This window comes from Oncorhynchus clarkii, chromosome 20 (assembly GCF_045791955.1).
Source record: "Oncorhynchus clarkii lewisi isolate Uvic-CL-2024 chromosome 20, UVic_Ocla_1.0, whole genome shotgun sequence".
Taxonomy (NCBI): domain Eukaryota; kingdom Metazoa; phylum Chordata; class Actinopteri; order Salmoniformes; family Salmonidae; genus Oncorhynchus; species Oncorhynchus clarkii.
Genome location: NC_092166.1, coordinates 77,443,573 through 77,461,903, shown reverse-complemented (window position 1 = coordinate 77,461,903; position 18,331 = coordinate 77,443,573). Strand labels below are relative to the sequence as shown.

At 40.8% G+C, this 18,331-nt stretch overlaps 1 protein-coding gene across 5 annotated transcripts; it reads right to left on the bottom strand.

The window, feature by feature from the left end:
- Positions 1–5,300: 5,300 nt before the first annotated feature.
- Positions 5,301–17,325, bottom strand: LOC139376935 (ribonuclease T2-like). 5 transcript variants are annotated; one of them, XM_071119950.1, is made up of 11 exons: positions 17,252–17,325; positions 17,007–17,060; positions 8,801–8,884; positions 8,443–8,497; positions 8,259–8,308; positions 8,103–8,160; positions 7,906–7,970; positions 7,686–7,799; positions 7,520–7,565; positions 6,874–6,945; positions 5,301–6,627 (listed from the first exon to the last, which is right to left on the bottom strand). In XM_071119950.1, the coding sequence occupies exons 3-11, from the start codon at positions 8,869–8,871 to the stop codon at positions 6,433–6,435; spliced, it is 726 nt and encodes a 241-aa protein (XP_070976051.1). In that variant the 5' UTR covers positions 8,872–8,884; positions 17,007–17,060; positions 17,252–17,325; the 3' UTR covers positions 5,301–6,432. The 5 variants fall into 5 exon arrangements, with proteins under 5 accessions (XP_070976051.1, XP_070976050.1, XP_070976052.1 ...); XM_071119949.1 differs by having other exon boundaries at positions 17,239–17,296; XM_071119951.1 differs by having other exon boundaries at positions 8,801–8,878; positions 17,252–17,293.
- Positions 17,326–18,331: the final 1,006 nt, after the last annotated feature.

Here is an 18,331-nt window from a genome sequence, read left to right as displayed (position 1 = left end):
CATAAGGACCTTCGTCTTCGGTCAACGAGGCGAAGACGAACTCAGCCTTACTTTCACCGCTCGCTCTGGTCAGGGAGAAACAGCGATGACTCAAGGTGAAATGACTTCCTTTCGGCCCAGTTGCCCTCACAGGAAAAAGGGCAGACAACACAGGATCTTAGCTCTCATCTACCACAGATGAGTGAATGACAAAATGATTACTTTCAACGGCAGACAGAATTGCTATCAGCCATTACCATTATCTCTGGTGCTAGCTCCCATGAATTCACACTGATTAAAAGCCAGTTGACTGGATCTGACTTAGGACCTCTACTAAGAGAAAAACACCCTGGCTATAGAGAATGAAATCATCCACATCTTTACTAATGATAGAGAAATCTGCTGTAAAGCAGTATCCAAATCCAACGGCTATCGTGATCACAATATTACCATATCTAGGAATACCGAAGTTCCAAAGGCTGGACTTAATATTGTGTATAAGAGGTCCTACAAGAGGTTTTGTAGTGATTCCTATGCTGATCATGTAAAGAATATTTGCTGGTCTGTGGTGTGTAATGATGAGCAACCAGACACTGCACTTGACACATTTATTAAACTGCTTTCTCCAGTTACTAATAAGAATGCACCCATTAAGAAAATGTCTGTAAAAAAATGTAATCTCGGTGAATTGATGAGGAATTGAAAAATATGTTATGGTTGAAAGGGATGAGGCAAAAGGAACGGCAACAAAGTCTGTGTCAGGATTTGGCCAGGGTTGTTCCGGTTTTGGTCACTAGATGCCCCCATTGTGCTTTTTGACCCTTTCGTTTTCCCTTGTTCCCAGTTATTATTTGCACCTGTGCCTCGTTTCCCTTGATTGTATTTAAACCCTTAGTTTTCCTCAGTTCTTTGCTCTGTGTTTGAATGTTAGCACCCAGCGATGCTGTGAAAATTTGTTGTGCCAGTTGGACGCTCTTGTGGAACTCTGTTCTTGTTTATTTATTTTTGATTATCATTTGAGGCTTTTTTCTGCTGTACCTACCACCTTGTGGATTTACCTTTTGACTTGGAAGATTACCTTTGTTCTCTTGGAATTACTTTTGACGTTGTGGATTTATATTTTTGCTTGAAGAACTTTCCTGTTTACTTTATTAAAACACCGTCTCAAGTACTGCTGTGCCTGCCTCATCTTCTGGGTTCTGCTGACTATTAGTGGCTCAGTTTGCTAAGTGACTGTTTCTCACACCGGAGACCTGAGTTCATAACCGGGTCTTGACAGTCTGGCTGTATAACCGATTGGCAAACGTTCTGCAAATTGATAAATCATGTCACTAAACTGAATAAAAAGAAGAGACTACACTATGAAACAAAGAATGATAGCAAAGAGCTTTGGAGCACCTTAAATGAAATTTTGGGCAAAAGGGCAAACTCAGCTCCATCGTTCATTAAATCCGATGGCTCATTCATCACAAAACCCACTAATATTGCCAACTACTTTAATTATTTTGTTCATTAGCAAGATTAGCAAAGTTAGGCATGACATGCCAGGAATAAATGCCAAACCTACACATCCAAGCTTAACTGATCAAATTATGAAAGACAAGCATTGTAATTTTGTGACTGTTGAAGAGGTGAAAAAAGTATTGTTGTCTATCAACAATGACAAGCCACCTGAGTCTGACAACTTAGATGGAAAATTACTGAGGATGATAGCGGACGATATTGCCACTCCTATTTGCCATCTCTTCAATCTAAGTTTACAAAGATGTGTGCTCCCTTAGGCCTGGAGGGAAGCAAAAGTCATTCCGCTACCCAAGAATAGTACAGCACCCTTCACTTGCTCAAATAGCCGACCAATCAGCCTGTTACCAACACTTAGTAAACTTTTGGAAAAAATAGTTTTTGACCAGATACAATGCTATTTTACAGTAAATAAATTTACAGATTTTCAGCACGCTTATAGGGAAGGACATTCACCATGTACGGATGGCATTTACACAAATTACTGATTGGGTGAGAGAAAATTATAATTAAAACATTTGTGGGAGTGGTTTTGTTAGACTTCAGTGCAGCTTTTGACAATATAAATCATAGTATGCTGCTGGAAAAACATATAGTGCATTTGTAAAGTATTCAGACCCCTTGACCTTTTCCACGTTGTTATGATAAAATAGTTTTCCCCTCAATCTCCAAACAATACTCCATAACGACAAAGCAAAAACAAGTGTTTAGAAATTTAACATTAACATATTTATTCAGACCTTTTACTCAGTACTTTGTTGAATCATCTTTGGCAGTGATTATAGCCTTGAGTCTTCTTGGGTATTATGCTACAAGTTTGGCACCCCTATATTTGGGCTGTATCTCCCAGTCTTTGCAGATCCTCTCAAGCTCGGTCAGGTTGGATAGGGAGCGTCACTGCACAGGTATTTTCAGGTCTCTCCAGAGATGTTCGATTGGGTTCAACTCCGGTCTCTGGTTGGGCCACTCAAGGACATTCAGAGACTTGTCCCGAAGCCACTCCTGCATTGTCTTGGCTGGGTGCTTCGGGTCATGTTCCTGTTGGAAGGTGAACCTTCTCCCCAGTCTGAGGTCTTGAGCGCTCTGGAGCAGGTTTTCATCAACGATCTCTCTGTACTTTTCTCCGTTCATCTTTCCCCCTCGATCCTGACTAGTCTCCCAGGCCCGGCCGTTGAAAAACATCCCCACAGCATGATGCAGCCACCACCATGATTCACCATAGGGATGGTGTCAGGTTTCCTCCAGACTTGACGCTTGGCATTCAGGCCAAAGAGTTCAATCTTGGTTTCATCAGACCAGAGAATCTTGTTTCTCATGGTCTGAGAGTCCTTTAGGTGCCTTTTGGCAAACTCCAAGCGGGCTGTCGTGCCTTTTACTGAGGAGTGGCTTCTGTCTGGCCAGGCTATGGTAGAGTGGCAAGGCTTCTGTCTGGTCACTCTACCATAAAGGCCTGATTGGTGGAGTGCTGCAGAGATGGTTGTCATTATGGAAGGTTCTCCCATCTCCACAGAGGAACTTTGGAGCACTGTCAGAGTGGCCATCGGGTTCTTGGTCACCTCCCTAACCAAGGCCCTCCTCCCTGATTGCTCAACTTGGCAGGGCGGCCAGCTCTAGGTAGAGTCTTGGTGGTTCCAAACTTCTTCCATTTAAGAATGATGGAGGCCACTGTGTTCTTTGGGACCTTCAATGCTGAAGACATTTTTTTGTATCCTTCCCCAGATCTGTGCCTCGACACAATCCTGTCTCGGGGCTCTACAGACAATTCCTTCAACCTCATGGCTTGGTTTTTGTTCTGACATGCACTGTCAACTGTGGGACCTTATATGGACAGGTGTGTGCCTTTCCAAATCATGTCCAATCAATTGAATTTACCACAGATGGACTCCAATCAAGTTGTAGAAACATCAAGGATGATCAATGGAAACAGGATCCACCTGAGCTCAATTTTGAGTCTTGTAGCAAGAGGTCTGAATACTTATGTAAACAACCTATGTTTTTATATAAATAAAATAAAAAACATTTTTGTTTGTCATTATGGGGTATTGTGTGTAGATTGATGAGGATTGTTTTTATTTAATCCATTGTAGAATAAGGCTGTAACGTAACAAAAATCTGGTTTAGGAGCGTTACCAAGATGAGATCTGGCTAAGGACCGTTACCAAGATCAGATGTGGCTTAGGACCGTTACCAAGATCAGATGTGGCTTAGGACCGTTATCGAGATGAGATCTGGCTTAGGACCGTTACCGAGATGAGATGTGGCTTAGGACCGTTACCAAGAGGAAACCACCCTGGCTATAGAGGAGCTGAGGAATGAGGCCATGAGTGCTCCTGTGTGTGTGACTATCCCATGCTGTCTCCATTGCCTTGAGGACATAAGACAATGAACCTCTCAAGAGGAGAGGAGAGAAGAGGAATGAAATGAAATGTATTTCAAATGGGCCTGGTTACCAATTAGGTAACAGTGATGCAGCTGATAGTTTTCAGTCAGGAAGAATCAAGGGAGTGATGCATGGATCTCACTGTGTGTGTCTAATACCAACTGAGGCAGCCGTTGCTTCCCCTACACCTATTTGATTTTTCCTGTTCTTGGCAAATGAGATTTCACATTGACACTATAACCCAGGGGTGTAAAACTAATTTTACCCGGGGGCCGCATTTGGTTATATTTTCAGTGCTCCTTTACTGTCTAGTTTTATTTAGTTTATTATTAGTGAGCTGAACACAGAAACTGCATGAATGTAGAACCATTATAATTTATACAGTTTCGATTTGGTTTTAGTCATTTCAAAGTATATTGTGTCCATAAGACCTCCCATAAAATATATTTTAATAAAAAAATATTCAAACCACACACGAGCCGGATTGGAACCCATCGCCGGCCGTATGTTTTACACCCCTGCTATAACCACTTTCCTCTTATCCTACTACAACAGTTGACATAAAACTGATTGCACCACACATAATGTTAATTATATCTGACAGCCAAGGCCCGTAATACAACATTAAAACTTGCAGTTCACATTTGCAAGGGAAATACTCAACTATGATGAGATGTAAGTTAGACAAGTTATTGTGTGTATATTTATACATTCCGTCCCAGGATTTTGATAAATCCCGTTTATTTAAAAAAGTTTAAATACTTCTTGCGAAAATAAGCTTTTACTTACCACCAGCCACTAACAGATGAAGCTCTTCAGTATGTTTCCATGCCTTGCATGAGGCCTTGCATGAGGCCCAGGTCTGTAAAAAGCACAATGTCTCATGTACTCCAACAGCCCAAAAATCTCATACACACAAGGTAAACTGTCAAGAGGAAAGATCAAGGCTGACTGTATGGGATAACTAGCCTATACACCACCAGCATTGCTATTCTACCACTATAGTAAATAGCTTTCATTAACAAAAATGATTTAGACATCTTCTTGCTCAGGAGAGTTAAGATTGAGTAGCAATCATCGTCTTTGTTCTAATAAACTGACTATACAGCTGCAGTTAAGATGGTGAAGAGTGTGTGACAATAAATATACATGATTTTAAGTCAAACTCATTCAGCATTTGAGTGCCTGGACATGGAGTTTTTTATATCATGTAATACATTTTGTGGATATAACATTTCTTTAAATGTGTAATTTATTGTAACAGACTGAACAACGCTAGACAATGTAAGACAGGTATACTGCCTCTGTTGGCCATTGGTGTTGTGTAGACGTTTCCTGACCTCTTGTGGCATGTAGTTGAATGTGCATATGTGGATTCACTAAAATGCAAATTGCAGGGGTAAAGAGTATGTACAACTGCTGCAATAGAAACATGTATTTAATTAATTGTCAGTAAAAAATTACAGAGGATCGGAACCATATCAAACAAAGCCACCATTTAAAACCAAAGCGTATCCCACAACTGAAATTAAATCTAACTAACTTAACAGCAGAAACAACATCAGTTTCAGATACAATAAGTACAGTATATCTGATTAAATCATGATCATCATTCCATCAAATTATGGAGATGGCATTACTAATGTAAACCAATGCGTTTTAACCACCACCATACACAATCTTAATTACTCAACACTTTTAACATCAAAACATATATCAAGAGTAATGGAGACAGTGAACAGACTTCTTTATAAACTGTGCATTAAATTTTAGATTTTGTTTGACAAAAAGTAGGACCATACTTTAAACAATTTAAATAATAATTTAAAAGCTAATTTCATACTATTTTACTGGTGGCATTAGGGTTTAGAGCGTTGGGCCAGTAACAGAAAGGTCGCTGGTTCAAATACCTGAAGCGACAAGGTGAAATAGCTGACTATGGCTAACCCTGTAAAACAACACATTTCACTGTACCTATTTGTTGTATGTGACAATAAAACATTTTTTATATATTTGTATGACACATTTGGCAAAGCACAAGATTTAAGGACCTTATATAACTCTTAGTATGCCATTTGCGTATAAATGATTTATAAAACATTATATAGGAAGTATAGGCCTTCAGGAGTGTTATCATTAAAAGCTAATTTATTCCCTGAGTTAAAACATGATCAACCTGCTTCTAAGAATCAAGCAGAACACATGAAAATAGTTGTAGACAAATTCAATTTGGAAACACTTGTGTTTTTAGTACTTTAGAATAGTATTTCTGAGCTAACTCACACTTAGTAGAACCTTATATCTACACTCTCAGGAAAAAAAGGTGCTATCTAGAACCTTAAAGGGTTCTTCAGCTGTCCCCATAGTAGAACCCTTTGAATAGCTATTTTTGGTTGCAGGTAGAACCCTTTTGAGTTCCATGTAGAACCCTTTCAACCGAGGAAGGGAACCAAAAAGGTTTCTCCTATGAGACAGCCGAAGAACCCTTATTTCGAAGAGTGTGTTCCATGTGAGATATAATTGACTATAGAGTAACCAGACCTCACTAGCCACTACATTGATGGCTTCCCCTTAAGGGGAGGGTAGTAGACAGGTGTGGCATGGTCACATACACTAAACTCTGTGCCCTTAACATTGAGGAAGTCAATTAGTCTCAGAGTGTCTGTCTCAGAATGCTCACAGTTGGCAAGTTGGAAGTCTGAGTTGAAGCAGATCTCGATCTGGCCCAAGATTTGCACCTTCCCACCCTATGAACAAGAAATAACTTAGTGATACGTTCTCGATTCAGGGTTAGGATTCATGATTGAACATTTTAGTTGTGTGAAACAAATACTATTTATGTAGAATGATTAAGAAAATTTATTCTAAATACAAAATTGTACGCAATCCACATAGTCCTCTACTCTTCAAAGAAAACCTTTAGGCAAATTCAATAACTAGTTGTGCTTGAGTTTGCATTTGACCAAAATAAAAATATTTAAAACACATGATACCTTTGGGTGAATACACTGAATCTTTGGTTTCACACTGTAGAAGTTGAGAATGATTCCTTCGATGTGGTCAAACTAAAAACACAGAAGTAGTACATTTAACCATGAGTATTCATCACATGCTATTGGATGCATGCACACATCTCAGTCATTTCACTGACAGTAGCTAAGTACAGATGTAAGATCTTAATTTGATCACCCTGTTGCAGGAAAACTTTCCTGCAATGCAAGAACTTCAACATGTGAAGTGTATTTGAGGTTTAAAAAGGCTTCTGAAGTTTGTAAATTCCACTTTGAAATTTCTGACTTTTCCCTTACGAAAAATGTATCAACTCTTACAAAAATGTCCATTAATTACACATAATAATTCACATTGACCTGTTGCTGCAGGATTATTTTCCTTCTGTAGCAAACTGGCTCAAATCAAGATCCTACATCTGTAAACAGGAACAGTAAGTCAAATGACTTGGAGTAAATGAAAAACTATGGCGGGTTTCCCATAACACAGGGTTTCATTTAACACAGTATGTTTCTTGATATGACGCAGAAATACTTGCCGTTCTTTAAGTCTAACTTTAAACATACAGCAATTTAATATCAGTGCAAAATGCCATTGTCCTTGGTAATGTAGTAATAATGATGTACTTACAGTGTAGTACGTCTCAGAGGGCACAATGTTAAATTTCTTCATCACTCTGAAGACATACAAAGAATTTATAACTAGTAGAAACATAAATCAGGCTTCAGGGTATACAGACCATATATTATCCCATATGTTTCATGAGGATACTCTATTGTTAATTCAGTACACTTACCCATCAAGGTCTAACGTGTGATACAGCTCCAGGACTTTGCCAAAGTATTTGTGTTGACTGTTTAGGGACTCTGCTTTTGCAGCACACGTTCCATGTTTTTGCCATTCATATTGCCTGTAAATAGAAGATCAAATGTGCTAACATTTGTTTAGAAAAATCTTCTTACCTGAAAATATAACAATGACCTGGAGTAAAGTATTTATACAAAATTAGAACAGACCAGAATTCAGAGGATGCTGGAGTTATAAGATCCGGCCACCACTTCTGCATATCTGGAAGTAGGTCCTGTAAAACATAGTCACGATCAAACATTTCACTTCATTTTTTAAAATTATAAACACTTGACTTTTGACTTCAAAATATTTTTTTTTGTCATGAATAAGCAAAATGTATGTTTTTTCCCGCAGCAGAACATACCTGGATTAGAGTTACATTGAAGTGCCAAGATGAATTGCATTCCTGGCCTTTATCTGGCCTGTAAGACACAGACATTGGTCAAATGTGTACAAAGATAACAGAGTCCACGACAGTCAGTGCTTTATTTTTTACTGAATATTATTAGGTCATCCTTACCACAGTCCATGCAAAGTCCAGTAGTCAAATTTGGGATCACAGTGTTCCATCTGCAAATCAAAATGTTTATTTTGTCAGACAAGGTGGCACATCTGGACACTTAAGGCCACCGTATCAATTATACAATCAGATGATCACATGATACGTAGAGTTTATTATGCTATGAAACCATAAAGTAGCTTACAATGCAAAATGTGCTTGGCCAGTGTTGAGTCAGGATCAACTTACTCCACATATGCCTGAAATAAAGCATTTAATAAAATAGTAACATTAGCATGATCAAAGTGCCTCACTCATTTAATGGCCTTGAATTTGCATTGAGACCTGCTACGGAATGACACCAACTCAGTGGCCCTGTGGTTAAAGTGTCCTGGGTTTGGAAGGTTGGGGGATCAGTCCTAGCTGCCTCACGCTGACCTATGAGCAGTTGTGCCTCAAAAATACTACTTACATTGGAATGAAGGGCTTGATGCAGAGGCCATTAACCAGACAGATACGCCTACCAGTGCATTAACCAGACAGACAGGCCTACCAGTACTTACGGCGACGCGAATGAGGAAGACATCAGACCGCAGCCAAGACACAGCAGGACAACAAGCGCCAAAGATTTCATGTTTACGCTGAAACTAAGAAAACATACCATTAGGATAGGTCGATTTTGGACCATAGCTGGATTGACATGATCTGTAGGCCTAATATATTTGTTGTTAGGCTAACTCTTACAATTATAACGCCTAAAACTTCAATTGCATATGCAACTTAAATCATAGGTGGAATTACCACAGGGGATATTCAGAAAAGGTTGATTCGTCCCCCACAATAATTTATTTAAAATAAAACCTCTCATTCCAAAATCAGGGGCATTAAGATGGAGTTGGTCCTCCCTTTGCCGCTATAACAGCCTCCACTCTTCTGGGAAGGCTTTCCATTAGATGTTGGAACATTGCTGTGGGGACTTTCTTCCATTCAGCCACAAGAGCATTAGTGAGGTCGGGCACTGATTTTGGGCATTTAGGCCTGGCTCGCAGTTGGTGTTCCAATTCATCCCAAAGGTGTTCGATGGGGTTGAGGTCAAGGCTCTGTGCAGGCCAGTCAGTCAAGTTCTTCTACACCAATCTCGACAAACCATTTCTGTACAGACCTCGCTTTGTACACGGAGCATTGTCATGCGGAAGCATGAAAGGTCCTTCACCAAACTTACCACAAAGTTGGAAGCACAGAATAATTTATCATTGTATGCGGTAGGGTTAAGATTTCCCTTCACTGAAACTAAGGAGCCTGAACGATGAAAAACAGCCCCAGACCATTATTCCTCCTCCACCAAACTTTACAGTTGGCACTATGCATTGGGACAGGTAGTGTTCTCCTGGCATCGGGCAAACCCAGATTCGTAGGACTGCCAGATGGTGAGCGTGATTCATCACTCCAGAGAACGTGTTTTCACTGAGTCCAATGGCGGGGAACTTTACACCACTCCAACCGACGCTTGGCATTGCGCATTGTGATCTTAGACTTGCGTGTGGCTGCTCAGCCATGGAAACCCATTTCACGAAGCTCCCGACGAACAGTTCTTGTGCCGACGTTGCTTCCGGGGCCAGTTCGGAACTTGGTAGTGATTGTAGCAACCGAGGATAGATTATATTTAATGCGCTACGTGCTTTAGCACTCGGCGGTCCCGTTCTGTGATTTTGTGTGGCCTTCTACTTTGCGGCTGAGACGCTGTTGCTCCGAGAACTTTCCACTTCATAATAACGGCACATATAGTTAATCGGGGCAGCTCTAGCAGGGCAGAAATTTGAGAAGCGGACTTGTTGGAAAAGTGGCATCCTATGACGATGACACGTTGAAAGACACTGAGCTCTTCAGTACGGGCAATTCTACTGCCAGTGTTTGTCTATGTATTTTGCATGGCTTTGTACTTTATTTCATACATCTGTCAACAATGGTGTGGCTGAAATAGCCAAATCCACTAATTTGGAATGTGGACACCCATAGTATATGGCTATGTAGTGGAATGTGGACACATACTTTTGGCCATGTAGTGTATATACAGTGCCTTTAGAAGGTACTCCCACCCCTTGACTTATTCCACATCTTGTTGTTTTACAGCCTGAATTTGATAATGGATTACATTTAGATGTTGTATCACTGACATATACACAATAGCCCATAACGTCAAAGGGGAATTATATTGTTAGGATTTTTTTGAAAGGTGCCACGGGGCCCCAAATGCGTTAGTCTGGCCTGGGGTAGCACCAACCCCACCCCTGAAATATGATTGGCCAACCCATTCTCATTAGGTCAGAGCACAGTATTCAAAACGTATTCAGACCTTGACTTTTTCTATATATTTTTTACTTTACAGCCTTATTCTAACATGGATTAAATAGTTTTTTCCCCCCCTGATAAATATACACACACAATATCCCATTCCGACAAAGCAAAAACAGATTTTTTTTTACATTTTTGCAAATTTATTTAAAAAAAATATATATAGAAATATCACATTTACATAAGTATTCAGACCCTTTACTCAGTACTTTGTTGAAGCACCTTTGGCAGCAATTACAGCCTCACGTCTTCTTCGGTATGATGCTACAAGCTTGGAACAGCTGTATTTGGGGAGTTTTTCTCGTTATTTTCTGCATATCCTGATGGGGAGCGTCGCTGCACAGCTATTTTCAGGTCTCTCCAGATATGTTTGATTGGGTTCAAGTCCGGGCTCAGGCTGGGCCACTCAAAGACATTCAGAGACTTGTCAAGAAGCCACTCCTGCGCTGTGTGCTTAGGGTCATTGCCCTATTGGAAGATGAACCTTCGCCCCAGTCTGAGGTCTTGAGCGTTCTGAGAGTCTTTAGGTGCCTGGTGGCAAACTCCAAACGGGCTGTCATGTGCCTTTTACAAAGGAGTGGCTTCCGCCTGACCACTCTACCATAAAGGCCTGATTGGTGGAGTGCTGCAGAGATGGTTGTCCTATCTCCACAGAGGAACTCTAAAGCTCTGTCAGAGTGACCATCAGGTTCTTGGTCACCTCCCCGACCAAGGCCCTTCTCCCTCGATTGCTCAGTTTGGCCCGGGCGCCCAGGTTTAGGAAAAGTCTTGGAGGTTCCAAACTTCTTCCATTTAAAAATGATGTTCTTGGGGACCTTCAATGCTGCAGAAATGTTGTGGTACCCTTCCCCAGATCTGTGCCTTGACACAATCCTGTCTCTGAGTTCTACAGACAATTCCTTCGACCTCATGGCTTGGTTTTGGCTCTGACATGCACTATAAACTGTGGGACCTTGTGTGTGTGTGTGCCTCTCCAAATCATGTCCAATCAATTGAATTCAAATCAAATCAATTGTTATGTTACATGCGCCGAATACAACACACCTTACTGTGAAATGCTTACTCACAAGCCCTTAATCAACAACGCATTTCAAGTAATAGAGTAAAGAAAATAGTTACCACATAAATTAAAGTAAAAAGAAAATGATAATCAAAGAGTAACAAGAAAATTACATAACAATAATGAGGCTATATACAGGGGGTTTCCAGTACCGAATCAATGTGCGGGGGTACAGGTTGGTCGCGGTAATTTGTAAAGTGACTATGCATAGATAACAGTGAGTAGCAGCAGAGTAACAAAATAGTCCAGGTGGCCATTTGATTAACTGTTCAGCAGTCTTATGGCTTGGGGGTAGAATTTCTTAAAGAGCCTTTTGGTCCTAGACTTGGCTCTCCACTTGCCGTGGGGTAGCAGAGAGAACAGTCTATGACTTGGGTGACCGGAGTCTTTAACAATTTTTTGGGCCTTCCTCTAACACTACCTAATATGTAGGTCCTGGATGTCAGGAACCATGGCCCCAGTACTGGGCCGTACGCACTACCCTCTGTAGCGCCTTACGGTCAGATGCCGAGAAGTTGCCATAAGAGGCGGTGATGCAACCGGTCACAATGCTCTCAATGGTGCAGCTATAGAACTTGAATTGAATTTTTACCCCTTTTTCATGGTATCCAATTGTTGTAGTAGCTACTATCTTGTCTCATCGCTACAACTCGGGCTCGGGAGAGACGAAGATTGAAAGTCATGCGTCCTCCGATACACAACCAACCAAGCCGCTGCTTCTTTAACACAGCGCACATCCAACCCGGAAGCCAGCCAGACCAATGCGCCGGAGGAAACACCGTGCACCTGGCCACCTTGGCTAGCGTACACTGCGCCCAGCCCGCCACAGGAGTCGCTGGTGCGCAATGAGACAAGGACACCCCTACCGACCTAACCCGGGCGACGCTAGGCCAATTGTGCGTCGCCCCACGGACCTCCCGGTCGCGGCCGGTTACGACAGAGCCTGGGCGCGAACCCAGGACTCTGATGGCACAGCTGGCGCTGCAGTACAGCGCCCTTAACCACTGCGCCACCCGGGAGGCTAGCTATAGAACTTTTTGAGGATCTGGGGACCCATGCCAAATCTTTTCAGTCTCCTGGGGGGGGGGAAGGTGTTGTCGTACCTTCCTCAAAACTGTCTTGGTGTGTTTGGACCATGACAGTTTGTTCGGTCTGAATACTTTCAGAAGGCACTAACACATATACACACACACATACAGTTGAAGTTTGAAGTTTACATACACCTTAGCCAAATACATTTAAAATCAGTTTCACAATTCCTGAAATGTAATCCTAGTAAAAATTCCCTGTCTTAGGTCGTTTAGGATCACCACTTTATTTTAATGTGAATGTGAAATGTCAGAATAATAGTAGAGAGAATTATTTATTTTAGCTTTTATTTATTTCATCACATTGCCAGTGGGTCAGAAGTTCACATACATTCAATTAGTATTTGGCAGCATTGCCTTTAAATTGTTTAACTTGGGTCAAACGTTTCAGGTAGCCTTCCACAAGCTTCCCGCAATAAGTTGGGTGAATTTTGGCCCATTCCTCCTGACAGAGCTGGCACTTTGGAGGCCTCCTGGCTCGCACACACACTTTCCAGTTCTGCCCACAACTTCCTATAGGATTGAGGTCAGGACTTTGTGATGGCCACTCCAATACCTTGACTTTGTTGTCCTTAAGCTATTTTGCCACAACTTTGGAAGTATGCTTGGGGTCATTGTCCATTTGCGACCAAGATTTAGCTTCCTGACTGATGTCTTGAGATGTTGCGTCAATATATTTAAATTATTTTTCTCCCTCATGATGCCATCTATTTTGTGAAGTGCACCAGTCCCTCCTGCAGCAAAGCACCCCCACAACATGATGCTGCCACCCCCGTGCTTCACGGTTGGGATGGTGTTCTTCGACATGCAAGCCTCCCCCCTTTTCCTCCAAACATAACAATGGTCATTATGGCCAAACAGTTCTATTTTTGTTTCATCAGCCAGAGGACTTTTCCCCAAAAAGTACAACCTTTGTCCCCATGTGCAGTTGCAAACCGTAGTCTGGCTTTTTTTATGTCGGTTTTGGAGCAATGGCTTCTTCCTTGCTGAGCGGCCTTATAGGACTCGTTTTACTGTGGATACTTTTGTACCCGTTTCCTCCAGCATCTTCACAAGGTCCTTTGCTGTTGTTCTGGGATTGATTTGCACTTTTCGCCCCAAAGTATGTTCATCTCTAGGAGACAGAACGCGTCTCCTTGCTGAGCGGTATGACGGCTTCGTGATCCCATGGTGTTATACTTGCGTACTGTTGTTTGTACAGATGAACGTGGTACCTTCAGGCATTTGGAAATTACTCCCAAGGATGAACCAGACTTGTGGAGGTCTACAATTTTTTTTCTGAGGTCTTGGCTGATTTATTTTGATTTCCCAATGATGTCAAGCAAAGAGGCAATGAGATGGAAGGTAGGCCTTGAAATACATCCACAGGTACAGCTCCAATTGACTCAAGTGATGTCAATTAGCCTATCAGAAGCTTCTATAGCCATGACATTCTCTGGAATTTTCCAAGCATTTTAAAGGCACAGTCAACTTAGTGTATGTAAACTTCTGACTAGAGGTCGACCGATTAATCGGAATGGCCGATTAATTAGGGCCAATTTCAAGTTTCATAACAATCTGAATTTTTTTTTTTTTATACCTTTATTTAACTAGGCAAGTCAGTTAAGAACACATTCTTATTTTCAATGACGGCCTAGGAACGGATTTTCAGATTTTACCTTGTCAGCTCAGGGGATCCAATCTTGCAACCGTACAGTTAACTAGTCCAACGCTCTAACCATTGCACTCCACAAGGAGCCTGCCTGTTACGCGAATGCAGTAGAAGCCAAGGTAAATTGCTAGCTAGCATTAAACTTATCTTATAAAAAACAATCAATCATAATCACTAGTTATAACTAGTGATTATAACTACTACTATAACTACTACTAGCAGGCAATATTAACCAGGGGAAATTGTGTCATTTCTCTTGCGTTCATTGCACACAGAGTCAGGGTATGTGCAACAGTTTGGGCTGCCTGGCTCATTGCAAACTAATTTGCCAGAATTTTACGTAATTATGACATAACATTGAAGGTTGTGCAATGTAACAAGAATATTTAGACTTAGGGATGCCACCAGTTAGATAAAATACCGAACGGTTCCGTATTTCACTAAAATAATAAACGTTTTGTTTTCGAAATGATAGTTTCCGGATTCGACCATATTAATGACCAAAGGCTCGTATTTCTGTGTGTTATTATGTTATAATTAAGTCTATGATTTGATAGAGCAGTCTGACTGAGCAGCAGCAGGCCCGTAATCATTCATTCAAACAGCACTTTTGTGCGTTTTGCCAGCAGCTCTTCGCAAGCACAGCGCTGTTTATGACTTCAAGCCTATCAGCCTAATGGCTGGTGTAACCAATGTGAAATGGCTAGCTAGTTAGCTGGGTGTGCACTAATACCGTTTCAAACGTCACTCGCTTTTAGATTTGGAGTAGTTATTCCCCTTGCTCTGCAAGGGCCGCGGCTTTTGTGGAGCGATGAGTAACGATTTTTCGAGTGTGGCTGTTGTCGATGCGTTCCTGGTTCGAGCCCAGGTAGGGGCCGAGGAGAGGGACGGAAGCTATACTGTTACACTGGCAATACTATAGTGCCTATAAGAACATCCAATAGTCAAAGGTATATGAAATACAAATGGTATAGAGAGAAATAGTCCTATAAATACTATATTAACTACAACCTAAAACCTCTTACCTTGGAATATTGAAGTCTCATGTTAAAAGGAACCACCAACTTTCATATGTTCTCATGTTCTGAGCAAGGAACTTAAACTGTAGCTTTTTTACATGGCACACATTTTTACATGGCTCATACATGGCACATATTGCATATTGGCACATATTACTTTCTTCTCCAACACTTTGTTTTTGCATTATTTAAACCAAATTGAACATGTTTCATTATTTATTTGAGGCTAAATTGATTGTATTGATGTATTATATTAAGTTAAAATAAGTGTTCATTCAGTATTGCTGTAATTGTCATTATTACAAATACATTTTTAAAAATCAGCCGATTAATCAGTATCGGCTTTTTTGGTCCTCCAATAATCGGTATCTGCGTTGAAAAATCATAATGGTCGACCTCTACTTCTGACCCACTGGAATTGTGATACAGTGAATTATTAGTGAAATAATCTGTCTGTAAACAATTGTTGGAAAAATTACTGTCATGCACAAAGTAGATTTCCTATCAGACTTTCCAAAACTATAGTATGCTAACAAGAAATGTGTGGAGTGGTTGAATAACGAGTTTTAATGACTCCAAGTTAAGTGTATGTAAACTTCCGACTCCAACTGTAGGTAGACGAACTCCAACTATAATAAAACTCAAGTCTTCATCTTTTGTGTCTTCTTAATATAAAGTAATACGCATGTGTGTCACACCTGCTCCGGCTCTTCCCCTCCGCGCTCGTGAGCTCCCCAGCACTACACACTCCTGCCACCATCATTACGCCCACATGCCTTCCCCTGTCGCGCATCAGCGATTATTGGACTCACTCACCTCTGTCATTACCTCCGCTATATATGTATGTTCCCCGATTCAACATTGATTGTCATATGTCCTTGTGCTGACGCTGGTCCGGTCTTGTTCCATGTCTGTTGCAATTAAATGTTTGACTCCCCCATACCTGCTTCTCTACTCCAGCGTCGGTCCTTACAATGGATGGATCATTATAATACAACTCAGTCTTCATATTTTACGCCTTAATATTTGCCTTGAAATACCTTCATTGGTGATGGTGACTACTTCTCCTTCCACTTATATTGTGTTTTCAAAAAAGCCCATCCATATACCCCTCCATAGCCCTCAAGAGAGGCATGATAAGTCATGTCAAACTGTGCAGAATTGCAGGAAATGCTTTTAAAAAGTACTATTCGCCCAACCCCCCCCCCCCCTCCCAATACCGACACCACAATTTCGCCCCTGACTTAAATGTTTTTAGCTTATTATATAATACTTTATTTTTAGTCTATATAGCATATGTAATAACATGTATAGGCTACAATGGTTTAAATTGTGTGATTTTTACATTGGTGCATGCCAAATACTATTGAGCTGATATTTGCGCCCATCAGCGCCACGGTTTGCTGTCAAGTCAAATAATCGAGCCTGTTTTGCAACTCTGTGTAAACCGTCGTGGGGAGCGTAACTTGAGCTTGCACAATAGAAGGCTATGGGTTACTTTAATTATTTTACAAACACTGTCTCCAGCTGGCTACACGTAGCCTAGACTATGTGGGTACATTTTCAATATAGCCTACGAGTGACACAACAAGTTCTTACCTGTGTTTTGTTCTTTTGTTCTTGTGGATCGATGTAAAACCCCGCTACAGTAACCTGGCGTATACAGAACTAGAAGTTTGTCCAAGACCATTTAGATGAGGAAATATTTATAGTGTTTTATAGATTAGCAATATGACATCTCACTGGTATCACTTATGGTTTAAAGTTAGATAGCCACTACGATTCGACGTCTGGTTGTAGAAAATATGGTGGATAAATGAAGATGTCTTACTCAGGCAGTTTACCTTTGGAAAAAATGTTCACGGTTCCTGTCTGTGTAAGTAGGCGTTCCCTCTCTCACGTGAGCTTGCTTTACGGTGTAAGACCAATGGTTAGGGTCTATTTATTTTCCTTTCCCAGCTCTCCCCACCTGCCCCGCCTGACCAGAAAAAATAGCCAGTTAGATATTGGGCAGCCCTTCAAGGTGGCAGGGGCAATAGGTAGACCAGAATAGCCACGCTATTCTTAAAAAATGTGTGGATGTCTCGCTTTCTCTATTGTCTCTGGTAGTAGCCAACAATAATGAAAGTGTGAAATGGTTTTCCTGCAACAGAGCTGAGTCTCACGCAATGGTGTAAAGTACTTAATTAAAAAATACTTTAAAGTACTACTTAAGTCGTTTTTTGGGTATCTGTACTTTACTTTACTATTTATATTTTTGACAACTTTTACTTCACTACATTCCTAAAGAAAAGTATGTACTTTTTACTCCATACAGTTTCCCTGACACCCAAAAGTACTTAACAGGACAGGAAAATTGTCCAATTCAGGCACTTATTAGGTCATCCCTTCTATCTGATCTGGCGGATTTACTAAACACAAATGCTTTGTTTGTAAATTATGTCTGTGTGTTGGAGTGTGCCCTTGTCCACCCATCAATAAAAAAACGAGAATTGTGCTGTCTGGTTTGCTTAATATAAGGATTTTGAAATTATTTATACTTTTACTTTTGATACTTGAGTATATTTGGGCAATTACATTTACTTTTGATACTTAAGTATATTTAAAACCAAATAGTTCTAGACTTTTACTCAGGTAGTGTTTTACTGGTTGACTTTCACTTTAACTCGAGTCATTTTCTATTAAGGAATCTACTTTAACTCAATAATAACAACTGGTCTCACGGTCTCCTGTCAGGAGAAACACTATTTTTACGACACTTTGATACCGAAATGACTTTTTCGTAGCAGGTTAGGAGAATTTAAGAGGAAGGTTATGATAATTAATGTAGAAGTTTAGGAGACTGGCGTTAAGTTTAGGAAAAGGTTTAGGGTTAGCGAAAATGCTAACCTTCCAATGCTACAAAAATCACTTCCTATCGAAGT